The 21,607-nt window shown below is 34.5% G+C and overlaps 1 protein-coding gene across 1 annotated transcript; it reads right to left on the bottom strand.

The window, feature by feature from the left end:
- Window positions 1-8,917: 8,917 nt before the first annotated feature.
- LOC109172927 (protein SMAX1-LIKE 3-like) lies at window positions 8,918-11,234 on the bottom strand. The gene is made up of 3 exons (XM_019322178.1): window positions 10,494-11,234; window positions 9,662-9,890; window positions 8,918-9,430 (listed from the first exon to the last, which is right to left on the bottom strand). The coding sequence occupies exons 1-3, from the start codon at window positions 11,174-11,176 to the stop codon at window positions 9,116-9,118; spliced, it is 1,227 nt and encodes a 408-aa protein (XP_019177723.1). The 5' UTR covers window positions 11,177-11,234; the 3' UTR covers window positions 8,918-9,115.
- Window positions 11,235-21,607: the final 10,373 nt, after the last annotated feature.

The following is a 21,607-nucleotide window of genomic DNA, read 5'->3' as shown; positions in this document are numbered from 1 at the left end:
ATCCATCATTTCGTTTGGTCTACCTTCAGAGAAACTTGCATGCATTCCTCTAGGAATTGCAATATCCACATGTTTTTAGCTCGGTCCAAGATCACGCTAACCGGATGGGTGAGTGGGGTTAAATGGCGCAAGGGGACCAAGTGGGATCCTCCTGAAAATTGGTCTCTCCCTCCCGTCTTCGATGGGGCTGAGCTTGACATGTGGTTGGTTGGACCAGTTCTCTCGGAATTTCCTCATCCCTTGCCTTCCTATTTTCTCTTCTTCTTATCGACCTCTTCCGCTTTTGCAAAACAATTAGCCATCCTCATCAACTCGTCGTATGACCGAGGAGGGTGAGTGTTCAAGTGCTTGTGAAAGCCCCTAGACCTAAGTACTTACTAGAAAATTAAAATGGTTGCCTTCTCATCGAAAGCGTACACACTATTCACTTCTTTTTACATATAGTCATGAAATCCCTTAGACTATCTCTCTTGGTTTGTTTGATAATGCATAAATAAGACAAGTGCTTCCTACACTAAATTTTGCAGGAGAAGTATGTTAAGAAGCTCTTGGACAACTTTACAAAAGACTTGATGAACCCATCTGGGATGTGTTGAACCAATTTTGGGCCATCTCATCCAATGTGGACAGAAATGCCCTGCACATGATCGCTTCGTCTACCCCAACCATCACCATAGCAGGCTTATACCTTGCCATGTGTACACGCGGGTCCGAGGTCCTAGTGTCTCAGTGTAAGCCTTGATAGCTGGAAGCCTAAGACCAATTGGAAGAGGCGTGTCTATTATCCTCTAGGTAAATGGCGCGGCCATCTTTACCTTGGGTTCAGGCGACTGTTCCCTCGCATCTATTTTTTTCTTGAGCTCTTCTATCTTCTGATGCAGCTGCTCTACCACCTCCTCCTGCACGTTTGGGGTTTGCTTTTGCACGGTGGACCGATGCGAAGCTAGTCCACCAGACTCATCCACCCTTTTTTTATTGCGGTGACTGCTTTCCTTCACCCACTGTCTTGGTGCGGTCTTTTGGTAGATGACCCCTCAGCCCTTAGTTGTGGCTCTAATCTCTCCTGAACTGTCACCCTCTCACGTAACCGCTCTAGGACGGACTTGAAACTGGCAGGTCATCCAACCAACCCTCCACTCTAAACACCTTCATCCCTTACTTCCGTACACTAGCCCTCGCCCTCAACCACTCTTCCTTGGGAGCGAGGTCGCTTGCCCTCTGCATGCGTTCCTCCTTGTCGTTGGGTTCTCTCCCACCATAGTGACATCACCTCAACCCCGCCTTGGGGTGGCAGCGGGGGAACCAAATTTAGCACTCCTGCCACTAAGTTGGTCAGTGCCACTTCTGCTTGTTGAATGGCATAGACGCTTGCCTGGAGTTCCATAAGCGGAGTTGGTGCTCTGGTCCCTTGCTGCCATCAAGCACAACTATTGTTGAGTTGGTCGCAGAGATCACGCGAGTTTATCGATCGGGCATGTCCACTAGCGTTACCATTGGGGTTGAGGTTGTAGGAACCTTGAGCGTTGCTTGATGTAGACCATGCAATTGCTTCAATTTGTTTCGAGAAAGATGGATATATGTAATAACCTGTTTGAGAGTTGATCTCAGACTCTCAATGAAAGCACCAATGATGGTAAGTATGTTACCGAGTATATTTGTAAGTGAACAAAATTGTCTTGCTTCAGAGTCTGAGTACAATGCAAGTTTTAGAGCTTGTGCTCTATTGTCACAAGGGCTCGGCTTTTATACTACAAAACATAACGGTTACAACCATCCTACTTGCTATTTGACGTTACTGTTTGACTCTCTTCACTGTTTTGACCACTTGTGTTGGGACCAAAAGTTCTCCGCGTCGAATCTAGTGACTTATTTAATTATCCAGTCAACAATCTCTAACTTTCGAACACTAATTAAATACATTTGTAGCAAGGAATCATATGTGAACTGTACTTGAACTACATTTACTCTATTATAATCTCTAACGGATATATACAACTTGTTTTAACTATCAAAAAATAATAATTTGTGATGATGCTAGATGCTGATATATAATGGTGCATGATGCAACATAATCACATGAATTATTCTTCAAATCTTGTATATATCTTATATGTTAGATTAGTAACAAGATTTATTTTCTTTTGTTTTTTTTTTTTGTTTTTTTTTTTTTTTTTTTTTTTTGTTTTTTGTTTTTTAGCAAATAGAAATATTCATCCTATTTAACTTTTTTTTTTTAATACATAGCAATTTATAAGTTTTAAATGTTTAAAAAATTATGGAAGTGCTTTCTTCATTCTAAGTTTGAGAGAAACTTAATAGAATCACTGCTCGAGGGTGTGTAATAGGTAAACTCCAAGAAGATTAGATTGTCTATAGTTTACCGGCTCAAATCAAGGTTAAATCCCAAGGATTTTAGGTTGCCTATAGCTGATGCCTGGCTCAAACTGAGTAGGCCAATAAGCTACTCCTATTGGGAGTAGAACTTGTAACCTTGTGGATTGATTGCGGTAATTTGGGGCAAACAAATAATACTCGGAGTATTCGGGTTATCGAACCAAAGGGAGATGGGGTGCTAAGCACTAGCTACTAGGTTACTCATATGAAACTAATCTGAACGAAACTTGAAGGTTGGGTAATTGCAGAAAATAACAAACAGAATAAAATAAATAACAAGGTTTTGTAAACAATAGAGCAAAACAGGATTCTTGGGATCACAATGTTTAATCACCTAGTGCCAATTAACATTTGTAATATTTAGTTTGGAATTAAGATTCGTATGGGAATGCAAAGTGGAACAGAATTACTCTCGTAATCTCTACCCCTATTGAATTTCCACTCTCGTGGCTTAAACACCCGATAAGATCGAAGATCAGCATTCAATTATTCCTAATTACTACCATCTCTCGATGCGCAACAATCTAGAATAAAATTCCCCTAATAAATTCCCCTTTCTCAAGGTCCAACCATTAGGTGCAATCGTGTGTGCCCTAAATTATGCCCCAACTCTCGTTGGTGACACAAACATGGCTATGAAGCAAGTAATTTAGGCCTTTAGTTACCAACAACATCATGTTAAAACAAGATTGCAACACAAATCATAAAACCAAACATAAATATATTAAGAAATTAATGAACTAGGCACATAGGTTCATAAACAATTTCACCCAAAAATCCCTAAGGGTTTTAGCCACTCATGGCCATAATGACAACTAATACAATCTTTAAAGATAAAAAAATAACAAAAAGGAATAAGAGAAAGAGTGAAAGAATTTTCCCGAATCCTCCTAGCTAGTTCTCTACTCCGAAGCTAATCGTAAATCTTCAAATTGGTCTTCTTTGTTCTTGCTCTTGATTGCCTTCCAAATACCAAAAATCTGGGAAAAGAAGAACTCTAGGGTTGATGGAAGATGATCCTTTTATAGTAGCAACCCAATGGTATTAATTTAGGAAGGTTCTGAAAATTCAGCATTCTGCGATCTCGACGCGTCGAGCCTGTAATCTGGCACGAATTATTGCTACTGGAAATTTTTGACGCGTCGAGCAGCGGGCTCGACGCGTCGAAGCTTTGATACTTTGACTTCTTCCTCTTTTGATCATTTCGTGCTTGAAATTCTCCCCTTGCTTTTACACTTAGCCTGTAATGGTGAAAAAAGCACTACCAAACACCGTAAGACATTCAAAACAAGTGTAAAACCATATTCTAACGAGAAAGCAAGGAAAACAAGTATTAAATAGGCACGATTCAATAACTTTGTTACTAAAATGAATCAGAATAGCTATAAAAGCATGCACAAATGTGATAACATCATGGATACCAAGTCAATAATCTAACCAATTTGAAGGGGTTGCCACTATTTCAATAAATTTTATTGGAATTAATACCCAAAATCGTCATCGACTATTGTGATTTTTTCTCAATTTCGTCCTAAACGACTTTGGTGACCTAATGTAGTCCCAGACTTTTGTGTTTTTACTCAATTTAGTCATCTGTTCGTTATTCCGTCAAAATGGTATTAAATAAAGGGACAATTCAGTAATCTCAATATTGATATCTATTTACTCTTAGCTTTGTGAAGTGCAAAATCCCTCTTTCTTTTACAAATTACTTCCAGAACTACTCCCAGACCTGCAAATCAAATTTTATAGTCGCAGGTTTGGGAGTAATTTGTAAAAGAAAGATGGATTTCACACTTCATAGGTTTAGGAGTAAAGATATGCTAATACTGAAATTACTAAATTGTCTCTCTATTTAACACCAAATGGACGAAATAACAAACGGATGACTAAATTGAGCAAAAATATAAAAGTCTGGGACTACTTTAGGTTACCAAAGTTGTTTAGAAAAAAATTGAGAAAAACCATTATACTCGATAACCATTTTGGGTATTAACTCAATTTTATTGCTATGCTTTTGAGTTTAATGAAAGATTACATATTATACTCTCAAACTCCTCCCAAAAAAAGGGTAATATTCTCAATCTGTGAAACATGACTTTAAGGTATATAGAGATGAGGTTCTTCATGTTCTTTACATTAAAATGTTTTACTTTTAATTAACTTTTAGCTAGCTTTTGCTTATTTACTTTTTACCAAGTTTAATTTGAAATATTATCCTTAGCTTATAGTTGCTGTACAATTCAACTTTTTAATTTTTTTTTTTTTTTTTTTTTTTTTTTTTTTTTTTTGCATAATGCTCTCTCTGGAGATAAGAATGTTTGGTGTACCAAAAATCAAAGTTAAGTTAACAAAAAGTTATTCTTTTGCATAAACGCATCAAACAGCATATATGGAAAGTGGTGCTTTTTTGAAGTATTTCCAACTAAGGGGGATTTTATGTATGTACTTTTTCTTTATTATTATTTATTTGTTATTATTATTATTCTTTAATCTTTTGACTAGTGATAAAGAAGAAAAGTTGCTCCTCCTTTGCACAACCGTTGTATTGTTAACACTTGTATGTTTTATTTTATTATTTGGTATATTTAATTTTAGATAGATGAAGTTATCCCAGTTAAGGTCTAGGCATATATATACGTACTAGTGTACTACTATCTTTAAAGAAGACAGTGATATATTTATAATGAAATTTACATTTGGGGGTCTTTGGTTCATGAGTTTACACATTAAAAATGAAAATCATCAAAATCATAGTTATTTTTTGGTTGACAACTTTTTAAAACACAACTATATGATTTGATTATCACTTCAGTTAAGAACCTTGTTCCCTAATTAAAAAGGGGTATTATTCCATTTTATATTTTGATAATTTGATTTTTAAGTTTGCATTAGTGATTTTAAATTTTTGTTTTGATTTTTTGTTCATATTAGCGCTTTAGATGTCATTATATTAGGATCAATTGCCTTGATTTTTTTGTGTTTGTATTTTCAAAACTAGTATCTCATTATAGGGTCATACATAACCAAATATCAATATTGGTAATCATTCCAATTTCACCCTACTACCCAAACACGCAAAATACTTTCACCAAAACCATTACATTACCAAGCTAAGTATTTAATTCCCATTCCGATTTCGATTCCGATTCACATGTACGAACCAAACACATCCTTCGTTTATAAGGAAATCAGAGTCGTGGCCGTGAGAATTATACATAAATTATTTGAACAAAATAATAGGGTTAACCATAAAGTTATACCTTAGACTCTAGTAGTAGTAGTCTATTGGCATTCTTAGTTTGAATCGGGTAGCTATGGACTACCTAGCTTAGTTTACATCTTTGTATGGTAGCCTTTTGGTAACTAGGGTTACAAGTCGAGATTTATCCAGTGTACACGTTTAAATAATAGCTGCGAATTTCTCTCGTTACTATAAAAAAACAAGGTTAAGGCCGGGTACGTCAAAACGGCTTCATTGTTGGTTGCAGATGCATTTAAGTTACAGAACTCAAAAATTGTGCAATTTGATCATTATATCTAATCTAAAAACATAATAAGTGTAAATGAAAGTTATACCCCTGATTTATGTTCGTTTTTTCCGTTAAGTTTTTTTTTGTACATTATGCTATAAAGGTTGTACATTAAAATATTTTGGACAAACATACCCCTACCGTTATAACTTCCGTTATCTTTTCCACTATTGTTAGTTGTTACCATGCACATGCATCCACCATATATTTTCTTATCTTCTTCATTAATAATAATAATAATATATACACATTATATATTTGAGTTATATGTTAATTATTACATAAAATATAAATATCAAATTTATAAAACCGATTTACATTATTATTATTATTATTTAGAATAATTTAAATATCTAAAAATCTAAATAAATTTAAAATTTTAATATAATGTATTAATATTGGGCACCTATTTTTTGCTCATCGTGCATAAAAAATACTAGTAGTTATATACATTACAAAATTGTAGGAATGCAATGGGTCGAGTGTGGGTCAGGGAGGTCTACATCTACCACTCAATCCACTATATACTTTCTTCACCCACCCCATCCCCGACCTGTAACAAGTGGATGTTTTCAAAATTCATCCCTGCCTCACAAGGGTACCCATTACTTATTATCTTATTAAATATTTTTAAAAAATAATTAAAATATTTAAACGATTTTCATATAATAAAATATAATGTTCACTAGTTATACTATAACATAAAATAATAAAAATATTTAAATATAATAAATAAATTGTTACTTTTTTAAAAAATTATACTTACTAGTTTATTACTTAAAATAGTACAAAGTTAACAAGTGTTATAGAAACTTTTAGAATTAACTATATACTAGTAATAAACCAAAACTATATACTATATACTATATATATATATATATATATATATATATATATATATATATATATATATATATATGTATATATATATATATATATATGTATGTATATATATATATATATATGTATATATATATATATATGTATATATATATGTATATATATATATGTATATATATATATATACATATATATATATATATATATATTATTTATTTATTTATATAACACGGTGGGTTGAATTGGGTTCTATGCGAGTTTTGTATATAAAATTTGCATCGGCTAACCCGATTCATAACGGGTTTAATATTTTAAGACCTACCACCCACTCAACCACTATCATCTGAAAAAATCCGATCCATGCAAGGTGGAATGGCAATTTATATCGTGGACCCTGGATCAAAACAACACCGTTTGATGTTTAAGTTTTAATAGACTCTGTAGCTTTCCGTTTATCATGTTTCAACATAAATTTTAATTTATTCTATGTACAGAATCCTTACGCTTAAAGTACAAAATAGCGTAATATGATGTACATAAACGCATAACACGAGATACATATACATGTTTTCTATTTTACTTATATATTCTCATATCTGATTTATGTAAATAATTTATATCTTATAGGCACATAATTTCATAGTACAAGACATCAATGTTGCAAAACACGTAGGCGCCCCCTAGGTGCCGACTTTAAAAATTATTAAAATTCACTAATAAAACATAAGGTTCACATAGTTATTTTTACAAACTATTTACGTAAGTGGTTGTAAAATTGTTCGAAAGATTGTTTAAACCATCTAAATACATGAAAAACTAAAATTAAGAGCTAAAGAAGCATTTTTTGAGAAATTAGTGGGGCAAATCGGTGTATAGATCTCAAAAAAATACGCGATTTGAAATTTTTTTTTTGTCCAAAACGGACAACTGAGTCAAAAGTTATGCCTCGACAAAGTTTTAAACCCTAAACCAAAAAAAAAAAAAAAAAAAAAAAAAAAAAATCAGCCCGGCCGGCTAGGCGGTCTAGGCATTTGCCAATCGGCGCCTAGGCGCGATTTTTGCAACACTGCAAGACATAAATACGTAAAATAAGACAAACTATATTTTGTGTTATAAAACTACTAATCAATTTCATGTATATAATCCTTATGCTTAATGTACATAATTACATAACATGATATACAGAAACATATAACACGAGATACAAACACATGCTTTACAGTATAAAATAAAAAATTTAAAAAAAAAACACATCTGTAACGCGTTAAAATTAAAGTTCTAAACGACGTCATATAGGACCAGGGTCTACGGTATAACGATTGAGGTGGATTCAGGTGGATATCTACAGGTGGATTGAAATTGTCATCCCTACAAAATTGTGCAACAAACACAATTAACGGGTTAAAAACAATTATCAAGTAATTACATTTTTTTTTTAAAAAAAGTTTAATTTACACTTGAAAAACTTAAGGTGTTTTCTTTATTAATACGGAGTATGCCATTAATAATAATAATAATAATAACAATAATAATAATAATAATAATAATAATAATAAATACTAACCGCAACAATAATGATATTAAAATTTATACGGAGTATATAAAACATAACATAATTTGTTTTGTTTTTTAAAAAAAACTAAACATAATTTAAGAAGAATTAAATCAATAAAATGATATATTACTATTTTAAAATTAATTTACATATTATCAACGGTAATAAACGACTAATTTTCAAAATTTTTTTTATACTATCTGCTAATTAAAACAATTGCCTACTGATTATCCGTTAATTCTTCATTATGCCCAACAAATCCAACCTCATTATATTCATAAATTTCGTTGGCTTCCCACCAATTGTTAGTGCTGTCATTTTCACATTTATTGCCGTCGTTTATGCGTCATGAACACACAAACTCACTATTATGTGAAGTGATAATATATTAATTACTATTCCAAATATTAAAATTCAATTTGACAATCATACAGTCATTATGCACTAACCCAAAGGGTATAAATTTTGACAATTCCACAAAACAAACGGAATTAGTCGGGTGTATCAAATTAAAGACTCGAAACACCTCATGGTTTACAGAAAAAAAAAATGTACTATATAAAAACACTGTAATTAATAGTAAATATTGCTAATAGACAATTATAAAGCCACATTTATTAAATACTAGTGTTAATGGGAAAAGTTAAAATAATTACATATTACCTAAAATCAACCAAAAATATGAATTTTTGGCATCACGTACTGATCTTACAAAAACTTGTCAATACACCATTATCATACAAAATTTTTACACCCATAGATTTCGAAGATATATAATAACTTCGTATCATCTTCAAAAAGCATCGTGATGTTCATAAATGCAGATGTTCAAGTCGAGAGAACCACAATGAGCCCGACGGGTTGTTTCCTTTCTTGGAATGTATTCAACTTCCATTGCATTGCTTGAAGAAGGTGAAGGATTGGGATTAAAAGAACACATATTTCCCAGATTGGTGTGCTCAGGAATGTAAATTCTCAGACTAGTTTCAAATCCTTGATTTTCCCTCCATTGTTCTTTGGGGTCTAAAATTGGATTAGGATATTTTTTGTGGACTGAACTGCAAATAGAATTCCATTTCTTACACAGCAGCTCCATTGCCATACATTTCTGAAGAATTAACAAAAATGGAAAAAAAAAAAAAAATCAAGCTCATTGCATAAGGAAATTAAAGTAAAAAAGGGAAGTAATTTTTGAACGACAAGAGAAACCCCACAACCCTTTCAGGTGTAAGTAAACCGGTTAGTCATAGAAGTCATAGCTGACCAGTTCAAACCAAATGAACAAGGATTTAGACTTGTGACCTTATGGTTACAAGCGAAGGAAAGTAATTGAATCTACCTGATCATAATTACTGTTAAGTCTTGAATTTTCATCTCTAAGCCAAGAGGGCAGGCTTGAAACTGAAGATTGAGTGTTAGAAATAGTGTTCTGTATGCTAAGAGCTTCTGCTTCAAACATGGCTGAGCATTCTGTACAGCAACTTAGCTTTATCTCCCCATTTTCAATCATCTTCCGAGACGATCCGTCCTCAAATTTCTTGCTCTGGGGTTTCATTGTTTCCAAATGACTAAACAAAAAAAAGTGTTTGAAGACAAATTAAAGTCATCATATGAAAGTTAACCAAGCTGATAAAAGGTGATCAATAATTTGAATTCAAGATTCTCATATTCTCTTGAGGTGTGCATATGAAAGAAAGTAGTTTTTTTTTTCTTTTTTTTTTTTTCCTCTCCCTGAATCTTGAAGAATTTTGCAGCAATAACCACTGAAATGCTATCTCAGCCCCAAAAGAAAAGAAAGAAATGGGAAGAAATGCATGTTAATAAGCTAATTTAGGCCCTGTTGGGTAAAATAGTTAGCCTATCAGTCAATTTTGACTTATATGACCACTATTTGCTGTTTGACTTGGTTAAACAATCAATATGAGTGTTTAATTAATTAGCTTTTTGTAACAACTTATTGTTCCAAAATGCTAAATTTCAAAAATCTGCTCAAAGTAATTTTTTCTATAAATTTTTTGAGAAAGTCATTTTCTACAATCAACTAATGTAATCAACTAGTCAAACTCACTAACCCAATCAGCTAACAGCCATTTACCAAACACCCGGTTAATCTGTGCATGATGAAAATCCAACCAGTTTCAGAGTTTAAGGGATGGGAAGATATTTACTACCTCTCTGGGTTGAGGCTCAAGCTAAGGCTGACTTTGTTCAAATCCTTCACCCCTTCACTCTGATGAGTAGTTGTTGGACATGGATGGGAAGGAAACAGATGGGCAGTGTTCTCTCTGGGATTCACGCGGTTTTCCGAATTCTGAGAGGAAAGTTGGAGGGAAAGCGCTTGTTCCACATTGGTTTTAACGAGGGAACTCGAAAAGCCAGCTTCCCTCATGACTTTCCCCACACTAGGATCATCCAAGACAGAGATGATGAGCTGCTCCACATCTATCTTCACAGGCGGAACGAGCTGGTTCTGGTTCTGGTTCTGGTGCTGCTGCTGATGATGATGGCTCTCTATCGCCCCTCGCCTCTGGTAAGCCTGAGCCCGCTTGAAGGCTGCCAAGAGCGCGTTGGAAAGGGAGAGGTGTTGGGCGGGAGAGGCCGGGAGGCGGTTCAGTGCAACATTGAAGCAGAGCTCCAAGGCTTTGCAGTGGAGGGGGTGGGAATGGGAGTGAAGGCAAGCGGTTCGAAAAAGGCCATTCGAAGAAGAAGAAGAAGATGCAAGGAGGGTGTTGGCCACATGGAGAGGTGTGACTTGGGAGTGGCCTCTCTGCCTAGCAAGAACCATAGCTTGGTTCACAACACTTAATGCCTCTAAACTCAGACCTTGCTGCACACTACAGCCTCTTGTTCTCATGTTTCTGCACAGATTTTTTAGTTAAGCTATGGAGAAGAACAGTTAATGGATTGTTCCTTGTATATCTATATCTATTCTTGTATGGAGATGCAGAGGGTGGGGGGTGGGGGGGGGGGGGGTAAGTCACTTAGGTGTTGCTCTTCTTTTATATTGAAGTTGAGATAATCAATTTTGTGGAACCAAAAAGGCAAATTGGAAGCAGAAAGTGGAATGCAAGTGTTGACAAGGAGGAGGAATCCACTAGGATCAAAGCAAGCTACCACAACTTTACTATCTTTATTAAAATAAAATACTATACATGAAAATAAAATAAAGTTAGAACCCTTATTAAGTTTGAAGAGAATAAATGTAAAAGTGGAACTTTACTTTTATCAAGCCTTTTTTAAAATCTTAATACAATGACAAAGACAAAACTACCCTGCATGAAAATATTCTAGATAATATCAGGAGACCAAATATAACAAACTCCAAAAGTTGAAACATTGAGGATGCATTGGTCATAATGCAAATATTTTATTATGCAACTCTTACTAAAAGGAAGAAACCTTAGATTTGATTGCATATCAATACATCCATTCATAAGCAAGAAGGGTCACAATGTAATTGTATAAATTCATCAACTATATACTAACTACAAGAGTCTCAAAGTCAGTTATTAGTAGGAGTAGCCCGCCTCGCTGCGTATTTAGTTTCTTGCGGGTTTTTACGGGCCAACCTGCCAGACCTACGGGTCAAGGTTCATGTGACCCTAGCCTGCCCCGCGAGGGTGCAATAGTTATGTTGTGGAACCGTGTTCACCATGTGCATGGTGAACACTGGATAGATCCATAATTTCGAAGTTGTAGATTCATAATTTCTATAGTGTAGATTCACAACATCTATAGGGTAGATTCATAATTTTTATACTATAGATTCATAATTTCTATACTATAAATTCATAATTTCTGTACTGTAGATTCATAATATCTGTACTGCGAAGACGAAATAATGCGATTGCGAAGAGAGAAACGTCGTTAACAACAAATGAAAAACAAAATTATGAATCTACAGCAAAGAAATTATAGATTTACCTATGTGTTCACCATGCGCATGGTAAACATGTTTCCACAGCATAATTTGCAACGAGGGTGGCAAGCCCGTGGGTTTTTTTTTTTTTTTTTTCCTATAGTTCATGAATAAACATGTTAAAAAACTACCACTGAGAACACCAACATGTATCTATTGTGCATAAACATGAGAGAGATTTGCGCATTACTAGTTGTTGTATATATTTAGCAAGATGCACCAAAAGGAATCTATCACACTGAAAATCAAATGGATTGGCTTCAAAAGTGAAAAAATGAGTTTATAAGGTCATGGATTAGACTATATAATTGATTGGACTCACTTTTTTAGTGTGATTTGACCCATATGCATTATAACCAGTTGAGTGACCTTGGCCCGATCTTAGATCACAACATATACAATCATCAACTATATACCACAAGAGTCTCAAAGTCAGTACCATTTCAGCAGAAGCATGAGATATGAACATTACTAGCTGTTGTATATTTATCAAGATGCACTGAAAGGAAATCTATCACACTGAAAATCAAATGGAATGGCTTCAAAAGGGGAAAACTCTACTAGTTTTTTGTAGCATTCAATGAATTATGAAGGGATGTTCTGAAGAAACCTAGTTAGCATTCCCTCTGCGACAGACCTCTGCTTGCTTATTTCCTTGAGTACCATCGCGTAAGCAGTATTGCAAACCTGAGCATCTGGAATAGAACATCTTCTACATAATTTAATGATTCATACATCTTCTACATAATGTTACTAGCACAAAATAGAACATAGGAGACTGACATTTAGCTACTGTTGTTAAAAGAACAGTAGTATATTCTTAATTCAAAAATTTGCTACTGTTCTTAGGTGTAACGGATGAGATCACTGTCTGTCTGTCTCCTGTCAATATCAAAAGCAAATAGCAATTCAACATATATTCAACTAAGACAAAATACTTACAGATTGCATGCTCAGTCTGTATGTTCTGAATCATTATGCTCAAATATTGAAGTAGGGGTGCCCAATGCTTGAATCTCCACTAATCTTTAGTAAACGAACAAACTCACCTAAAACTTGATATTCCATGAAACACTTGGAGACAAGCAGGTTTTTATCATCCACAAGCTTGATTTCTCGCAATTCATTAACTATGCATCTGTTCCACCGCAACTATATTGAGAAAAATCTCATAGTTTCGAATAAAAACAAAAATACAATAAAATAATATGACAGCAGATAACTCAGAATGAGTTGAATAGCAGCAGGAAGAAGATTTGTAATGAAATGAAAGTTTATATTCATCTTCTAGCTGGGATAGAGCTCCAACAAATGAAGAGGGTAATGAGACTAATAGAGGGTGACATAGAACCTTGAGGAAAAGAAAGAGTGAAATTTCCATTATATTCACAACAAATTAAAATCAGTGGTAGTAAATTTAAATTCAAGAATCTGAACAATTTAAACTTCACGTTTCAGTTCCGGTTTCCGTTTGTGATCAAAGTTGGGATATAGGCAAATTAAGCTATTTCTCGATTTCCAAACACTCGTATTCAAATGGTACCTCTAATTAATTTGATCCAAAGACCAGGAATAAAAAATTTGTGATAGGATGATGAGTTTTACATTATGCTTCCATTATATTATTGTACAATTATAAAGCCTTTTCACATTTATCCTTATCCTTATTTTTTAAAATTTTTTTTATTAAATTTTGAGAAAATGATTCAATATTCTAATTATGTTTTTTCATTTCATTATTAGGAACGATTTATGGTATTCCTAATTCTTATCTATGTTTCTATAATGATAAAATTGTACGTTACGTTTATGCTATTTTTCATGTGTGCTGCAACTTTTTTCTCAGTCAAGAGCTATGTTCTTTCATCAACGTAACACTGGTGCATTTTGATTTTTATTTTGATCACCTTCTTTCTCTATCACTTAGCTTCTTCCTCGACTGTGACTATATTCCTTTGGTTTTCTCTTTTATGTAACAATTAAATACAAACTTGTGACTTCATTTCTTTCATTAAGTTCATTCACAACTGCTTCTTCTCCTATAGAAACTAACATAATACACTTCCTCTTGATTGGCTAAAGTTGCCTGGGATGAACTAGGCAAAATTGAAATATCAATGAGATTTTCCGATCCCCCACTTCTGCAATCAAAGGGAGTTTCTTGAACTGTAATCTCAACGGCTTGTGACGACGTTCCACATGGAAATTTGTGAGTTTCTATCATTGAGTACGTTCTGAATTGCCTGGGCCATTTGAACATGATCAATTATTAATATCCTCTAAGACTTGTTCAATTAATGGTTGAAATGTGCCTTTAATTTCAGACCATTTTATGCTTCGGCAACATCTTATGTTCCAATCCAAACTTAGATAATAAAAAATATGGATGGGTAAATTTTATAACTATTGAAAATTTTAATTTTTTTTTTTTTTACAGGGGAGGTGTGGGAAAATTCTTTGGTGACACTAGGAGAGGAGACCAAATATTTTTATTTATTTATTTTCCACACACTAGTTTAATTATAGTAACACTAAACTATCATTTTTATTTTGTTATAGTTTCATTCTACGATCATGGTTTACACAACGATGTGTGGACCATGGTCCACGACTCCACGGTATAACAACTGCTTATCACACACCATGCCACCCACAAGAATATAATGCACTTTGCATCTTTCTGAAATGGAACAATAGATAAGTGTCTCCTAAACCGTACCCCACGGCCCGGCCCTCAGTTCAACCAATCCCATTTACACATCCCCATCATCCTAGTCTAACGTACAACTACATCGTACTTTAATCGTTAGGAACAATAGCCCTCAGGATCGAAATCAGCTTAGCTTCCAAAAATAAAATCAAAAGCAACATACTTGGGTTCATGAGTGAACACAGTCACTAGAGACGATGACTCACCAAAAGCGTTATTCAAAATCCAAAGGATATCAAGACTGGAATTACCGATCGAGTTTCACGATTGGAAATGTAATATCATATGAATAGAAGGCAATTCTTATTAATTGCAATGACCAACTTAACCACATTAATTGTTTTAAAAGAAACCGGTGCATTAAGGGTTTTAATTGTACGTGAATTGAACTATCTCATCTCAATATATCAAAAATTATGATTGGTACCCAGGTTCACATACTAGGATCTAAAAAACGTGATTTCACTTAAGGAGTCTTGAAGCAAGTTCTAGTAAGCCAACCATATATTACCGAAATTCCACAAAAAGTTTCACTAGCAATGCACTAACCGCTAGATTAAGAATTAGTCCAATTATTGAGTGGTTAACAAGAATATTGGCAAGCTAAGGGAATAGCTCAATTATGTGTTACACCTTGATTTCATCCAGGGCACATTGAGATGCAGCAAGTTCCACCAAAAGAGTCCACAAACCAACAAGAGAGAGCAATTGTAACTAAGTGCTATGACAAGTAATTTATTAACAAAAACGACATGAACCATCCAAGCAAGGTTTCAAAAAGTTTCAAAAATTTTCCAATTTTTGTCTCCTCCCCACACTTAAAATAGCCTACATCGTCCTCGATGTAAAAGAAAACAAAGCACAATAAAATAAGGGGAGTAAAATTATGAGACTAAATAAACTAAATTGCAGGAAAATAAAAGCATAAAGAAATACAATGAACAAACTAGATTGCAGTAAAAATAAAAATTCATGAAAATGAAAGATATCATGGGGTGCCTCCCAGAAGCGCTAAGTTTAACGTCGCTAGCTCGACGTAAACTGTATGCAAAGTCATCCTGGATGATCCCTGAGGCTACTACTATCAACAACCTCGATGAAATGCTCCACACTAGTCTTGATTGCCAAAAAGGTACTCTTTTCTCAAGACCTCCCAATCTTTGTTGTTGGCTTGCATACTTGAGTTTTATCTCCAAATAAAATTTCGGAGTTTTCTGCAATTGTCTCCACCATGAGATCATTTTCCATACGTGCAAAATTTGCCACATTGTCCACATTAGCTAACAAGGCGGACATTTGCTCTACCTCATGCATGCCTCCTATAAGTCTTTGGGAAGATCTTTATGAGTACCATGTTGGACCATTCATTGCAATCTTTTCCAAGAGATCTTCGGCTTGAGTTTGTTCCAAAACTGTGAATAATCCACTGGAAGAAGAATCAACTAAGATCCTTGAATTGTGAAGCAAACCTTTATAGAAGGCCATCATCAAATCCCAACTTTGGATGCCATGGTGTGAGCATTGCCTTCGTAGCTCCTTAAATCTCTCCCAAGACTCTGTTAGAGATTCACTTGCCAATTGCTTGAAATTTTGGATTGCTCTCCTCATTTTTTGAGTCTTAGAAATTGGGTAGAACATCTTCAAGAATTCTCTATGCAATTGGTCCCAAGTAACAAAATGATTGTTCGGAAAGGAGATGAACCAACTATGAGCCTTATCTCTTATAGAGAAGGGAAAAATCGGAGCTTAATGTCTTCATGAGGAACTCCATTGATCTTGATTGTACTACAAATCCGCAGGAATTTTGTGATGTGAGAATTGGGATCCTCCATCGGTGGCCCTCCAAATTGATTAGAAGCGACCATTTGTAAAATAGCCGTCTTGATCTTAAAATTGTTAGCCTACGCACCCGGAACATTAATGCTATCATGCTCCTCAACATCGGGTGCAATGTAGTCTGGCATGGCTCTCCTTGATGGTTGATTAACTCCATTGCCATCTCCATTGAGATTCAGATTGATGTTTCGTGGTACATGAGACATTCTTATTTGCTTTCTTAGATACTTGGCTCTCTTTTCAGTCTCAAGGTCCAAAGGTATTAATCATATCCTTTTTTCCCCAATGATCGTGTGTGCATACTACACCAAGCAACTTAAATCAAAAGATCACAATTATACAAAAGAAACTTGTTATCGGTTAGCAAAAATAAAGAAAAAGGGAGAATTAGACTCCTAGAATAAAACTTTGACTAATGTCAATACTTAAACACCACTTCCCCGGCAACGGTGCCAATTTGATTGTTGTATATTTGACAAACAAATAAATACCCGGAGTATCGGGTTATCGATCCACAGGGTAGCAGGGCGTATCAAGCACTAGCTACTATTCTATTCATGAGAAGCTAATCCTAACGAAAAGGGTGATTGATTGTGTGACAACCCAAAAATATGTTTTCTAAATTCTATTTTATAAAATTTCAAATTAGCTATTTTCACACTTCCAAAATTTTACTTCGAAAATGGTGTATGAATTAAATATTTTTAACCGAGTTTTAAATAAATTCAGCACCGAGAATATCCTATTTCGGGTACATTTATGTACCATATTTTAACTCAAAAAGTCAATCTGAGTGAGACCGGAAAGGAACCTGTGAAAGCTGAACCAAGCGTTTTATTTAGAACTATCTTTTAAGAAAATATATTTTTGACACTAAGTTACTCAAAATTATTTTTGAGACCTTGGTTCATGATACAAGGTGAACTATGAACCTTCTACAAGCTTTGTCTGATCATTTGAAACAGGCCAATTTACCCTTTTAACCCCAACCAATCATTTGCTTCCTACCTATGGTTTTGGACCCTATAAAAGCTTCACAATTCCATTGTTTTATCCTGATCCCTTTCTTTGCCTATCCCAAGCTCTAGTCTGCCAAGAAGAATAGAAAACACAGTAAGGTTTCCAAGATTCATTCTCATCCATTCATTAATCTTTTCTTCTAGTTTTCCATTCTTTTGCCTCCAATCTCTGAGGTTCCTTCCTTAAGTGTTGTTGTGTGGTTTGTTTGAGGTGTATATGTGGTGAAGGAGGTAGTAGTTGAGTAGAGAGGAAGAAGGGATCCACACAAGAAGAAGAAGAAGATAAGGTATAAACCATTGACTCCCAAACTAGATTTTTGACTCTGTTAAATGATAGAAATAAGATTTAGATGCTTAGAAATACTATATAATGTTTGTTGGTGAGCTATTTGTGTGTTGTTGTTGATCTATGATTGATTTATTGAGGTTTGAAAGTGTTTTTGTTGATCTGGGAAGGTTACATATGAAGAAGTTTGGGTATGGTGCACACAGATGGTGCACTAGTAAGTCCAACGGACCATGGCAAGATCCGCTGGCTAGACCCATGAGGCCTCGGATTATGGCTAGATCCGTTGCCAAGGGCCGCTTCTTGGCGGAACCAAGTGGCAGGACGTCACAAACACCGTCACTAAGCTCAACCAGGCAAAAATATATTCTGGCTGGGCCCTCTGTGACTTAGCTACTTGTCGTTCGGACCGGGACTCGTGGGCCCTTGAGGCTCGAACGCTCGGGCTCGTTACGACGTACTAGTAGAAGTTAGTTTCGTTGGATTTGGAGTTAGAAAGCATGATTTACGGTTAGAATTTTGAGAAAAGAATACTCTGTTGTTGTTGTCTGTGAACTTGCATCGGTGAGTAAATTTGCTAGCATCTGAGTATATTTTTATTGAAAAGCATGTCTAAATACTTGATAGTAATTGTTGAGAAGTTTTACTAAGTATTTGAGAATTTGGCAATGAATAGTGCATAATTCCCTTGTTTCCACAGTGAATGAATTGGCTAGCATCTGAGTATGTTTTGAGTTAGAGAAGCATGAGTAATACTTGTTAAGTATTTATTGAGAAGATTTGCTAAGTGTTAAGGTTCCAGTATAAAGCAGTGCATATTTCCTTATTTCACAGTGAATGAGAATTAAAGCATATTATTTCATAGTAAAGACCATGTTAGTAGATTTCATTGAGCAAAGTGCATTATTGGCTCTAAGTAAAGCCTAAGATCTATTTCAAAAACCTATATCTATTTTGGAAAATCGTTATCTTTTTGCATTGAGAAGATTGCATTATATTTGATTTCGAAAATGTTAGAAAGAGAAGTTGTTGAGATTTATGTTCATAGCAAGGCTTGCATAAGTTAAAGTTTGTTACATGAGAAAAGAAATTGCATGAGAAAGAATTTGAATGAGATATATCTATATGCTATCTCTTTGTGAGGAAAAATAGTATTTTGGAGGACCGTTAGGATTATGTCCTTTCAGAAGAAAAGAGAAAAAAGAAAGTTTGTGAAAATAAAGAAATGGTCAAAGAATACTGACAAAGATTTATGAAGTAACTTGGTCGATATTCCAGGGTTACTAGGTTGGATACTACCCACCGGGCTTAGAATCTTGGTTAGGGGGTGTGCACACTGACAAGTACGATACCTGGTTCCGCTGAGATTGAGAGAAGAACCAAGAGAGTGCTGGTTCTGTGGGCGAGATGAGTATTTGGCCGGCTGGATGCCGAGCCCGGATAGGTTCGTTCACGATTCGTGAAGTTCCTACCTTGCCCACGAGTAAAGAAAGAAGGAAAGAACGATAGAAAGAAAGCAAGAAAGTAAAGAACAGAAAAACGAGACAAGAGACTAGAGAAAGAAGGGGGCAAGAGACTCAAAAGAAGAAGAGAAAAGCGAGTCTATGTGACTCAACAGAAACCTCCATAGAAAAAGCATTTCTTTTTACATAAGAGCGAGAGTATATATTATATACATTCTTATAGTATCATGGCATTTATTTTTACTTGACTTGCATGATTTGCATTTGGAGTATGATGAGAAGTATAGCTTTTGTTGTCGCTTATGAGTTGGCATGATAGCATGAGTTTGCTTAATTGTTAAAGTTTAAGTATCTCTTAATCTATCAGTTTGAGCATAAGAAATGCATGATGAGCTATGATTAGGGATATCTGTTTAAAGCATGAGAATTGTGTTTTAAGTTGAGTACTTGAGAAAGCATGTTTATGTGATGAATAGGTTGCAACCACATAGAGTTGTTTATGAGCATGATTTGAGATTGTTGTTTAAGTGTTGAAAGTACTTGAGATTAAGTGTAATTGCAAAATGTTTTCCAAATCAATATCTATATTACTTTACATGGTTGAGTGTCTTTATACTTAGCATTAAGTTGCTAATGAGCTTATTTTCTACTTGTTTTTATAACTCATTTCAGGTGGGCCCAGTGTTTGAGAGCGCATGAGATAGATTAGTGCGTAGTTTGAGGTTGTAGAAACTAGATTAGTTTCTGCTGTTGATAAACTGATGTTAGTTACTTTTAGACTGATCCTTTTGTTGGTGCTTGGACACCGGGGTTTGTTCCCCAAGACTTTGATGTTTTTTTTGATGAGTTTAACTCTAAATAGATATCCCTTTGAAGCCTGTGCAGTGATAGCGAGTAGTGACTATAGCGGTGACACCCGTTTGTTGGTTTTGGTTCGATTTAAGTTAATTAATCTTACTTTTTATCTTGTTTAAAGTTAAAGTACACTACAAAAAAAAATGCACATAGTCAACAGTTTTTAACAAAAGTGTTGTCTTTTCTTTAAAAGACAACAGTTTGGTTCAAAACCGTTGTCTTTGACGCAACACTTTTGTCAATGACAACGGTTTTTACTTCACCGTTGTTATAAGTGTGTTGTCTTTATGCAATTTGAGAAAAGACAACACTACAACGACAACGGTTTTTAAAAACCGTTGTCTATGTGCGTTTCTTTTTTTTTTCTTTTTTTTTTAAGACAACGGTTTTATTTAACCGTTGTCTTTGATATATTGTCTTTAAGTGTATTTGAATAAACAACACTACAAAGACAACAGTTTTTTAAAACCTTTGTCTTTGGGCATTATTATTTTTTAAAAGACAACGGTTTTATTTAACCGTTGTCATTTGTATGTTGTCTTTAATAACACTTGAATACACAACACTACAATGACAATGGTTTTATAAAACCGTTGTCGTTGCACATTCTTTATTTTTTTAAGACAACGGTTTTATTTAACCGTTGTCTTTGCTTTGTTGTCTTTAAGCGTACTTGAATACAGAACACTACAAAGACAACGGTTATAAAAAACTGTTATCTTTGCGCATTATTATTTTTTTAAAAGACAACGGTTTTATTTAACCGTTGTCATTTTTGTGTTGTCTTTAATAACACTTGAATACACAACACTACAAAGACAATGGTTTTATAAAACCGTTGTCGTTGCCCTTTTTTTTAAGACAACGGTTTTATTTAACCGTTGTCTTTAGTATGTTGTTTTTTTTTGAAAGGTAGTATGTTGTCTTTAAACGTACTTAAATACATAACACTACAAAGACAACAGTTATAAAAAACCGTTGTCTCTGCGCATTATTATTTTATAAAGACAACGATTTATTATTTTATAAAGACAACGATTTTATAAAACGTTGTCTCTGTGCACTATTATTTTATAAAGACAACGATTTATTATTTTATAAAGGCAACGATTTTATAAAATAAGTTAGGATGTTGCCTGCAAGGGTTGAACCTAAGACCTCCAACACAGCACAAAAAGCTCAATCAACCAAATTACA

The sequence above is a fragment of the Ipomoea nil genome, unplaced genomic scaffold, assembly GCF_001879475.1.
Source record: "Ipomoea nil cultivar Tokyo-kokei standard unplaced genomic scaffold, Asagao_1.1 scaffold0457, whole genome shotgun sequence".
NCBI lineage: Eukaryota > Viridiplantae > Streptophyta > Magnoliopsida > Solanales > Convolvulaceae > Ipomoea > Ipomoea nil.
This window is presented reverse-complemented; position numbering and strand designations above follow the sequence as displayed.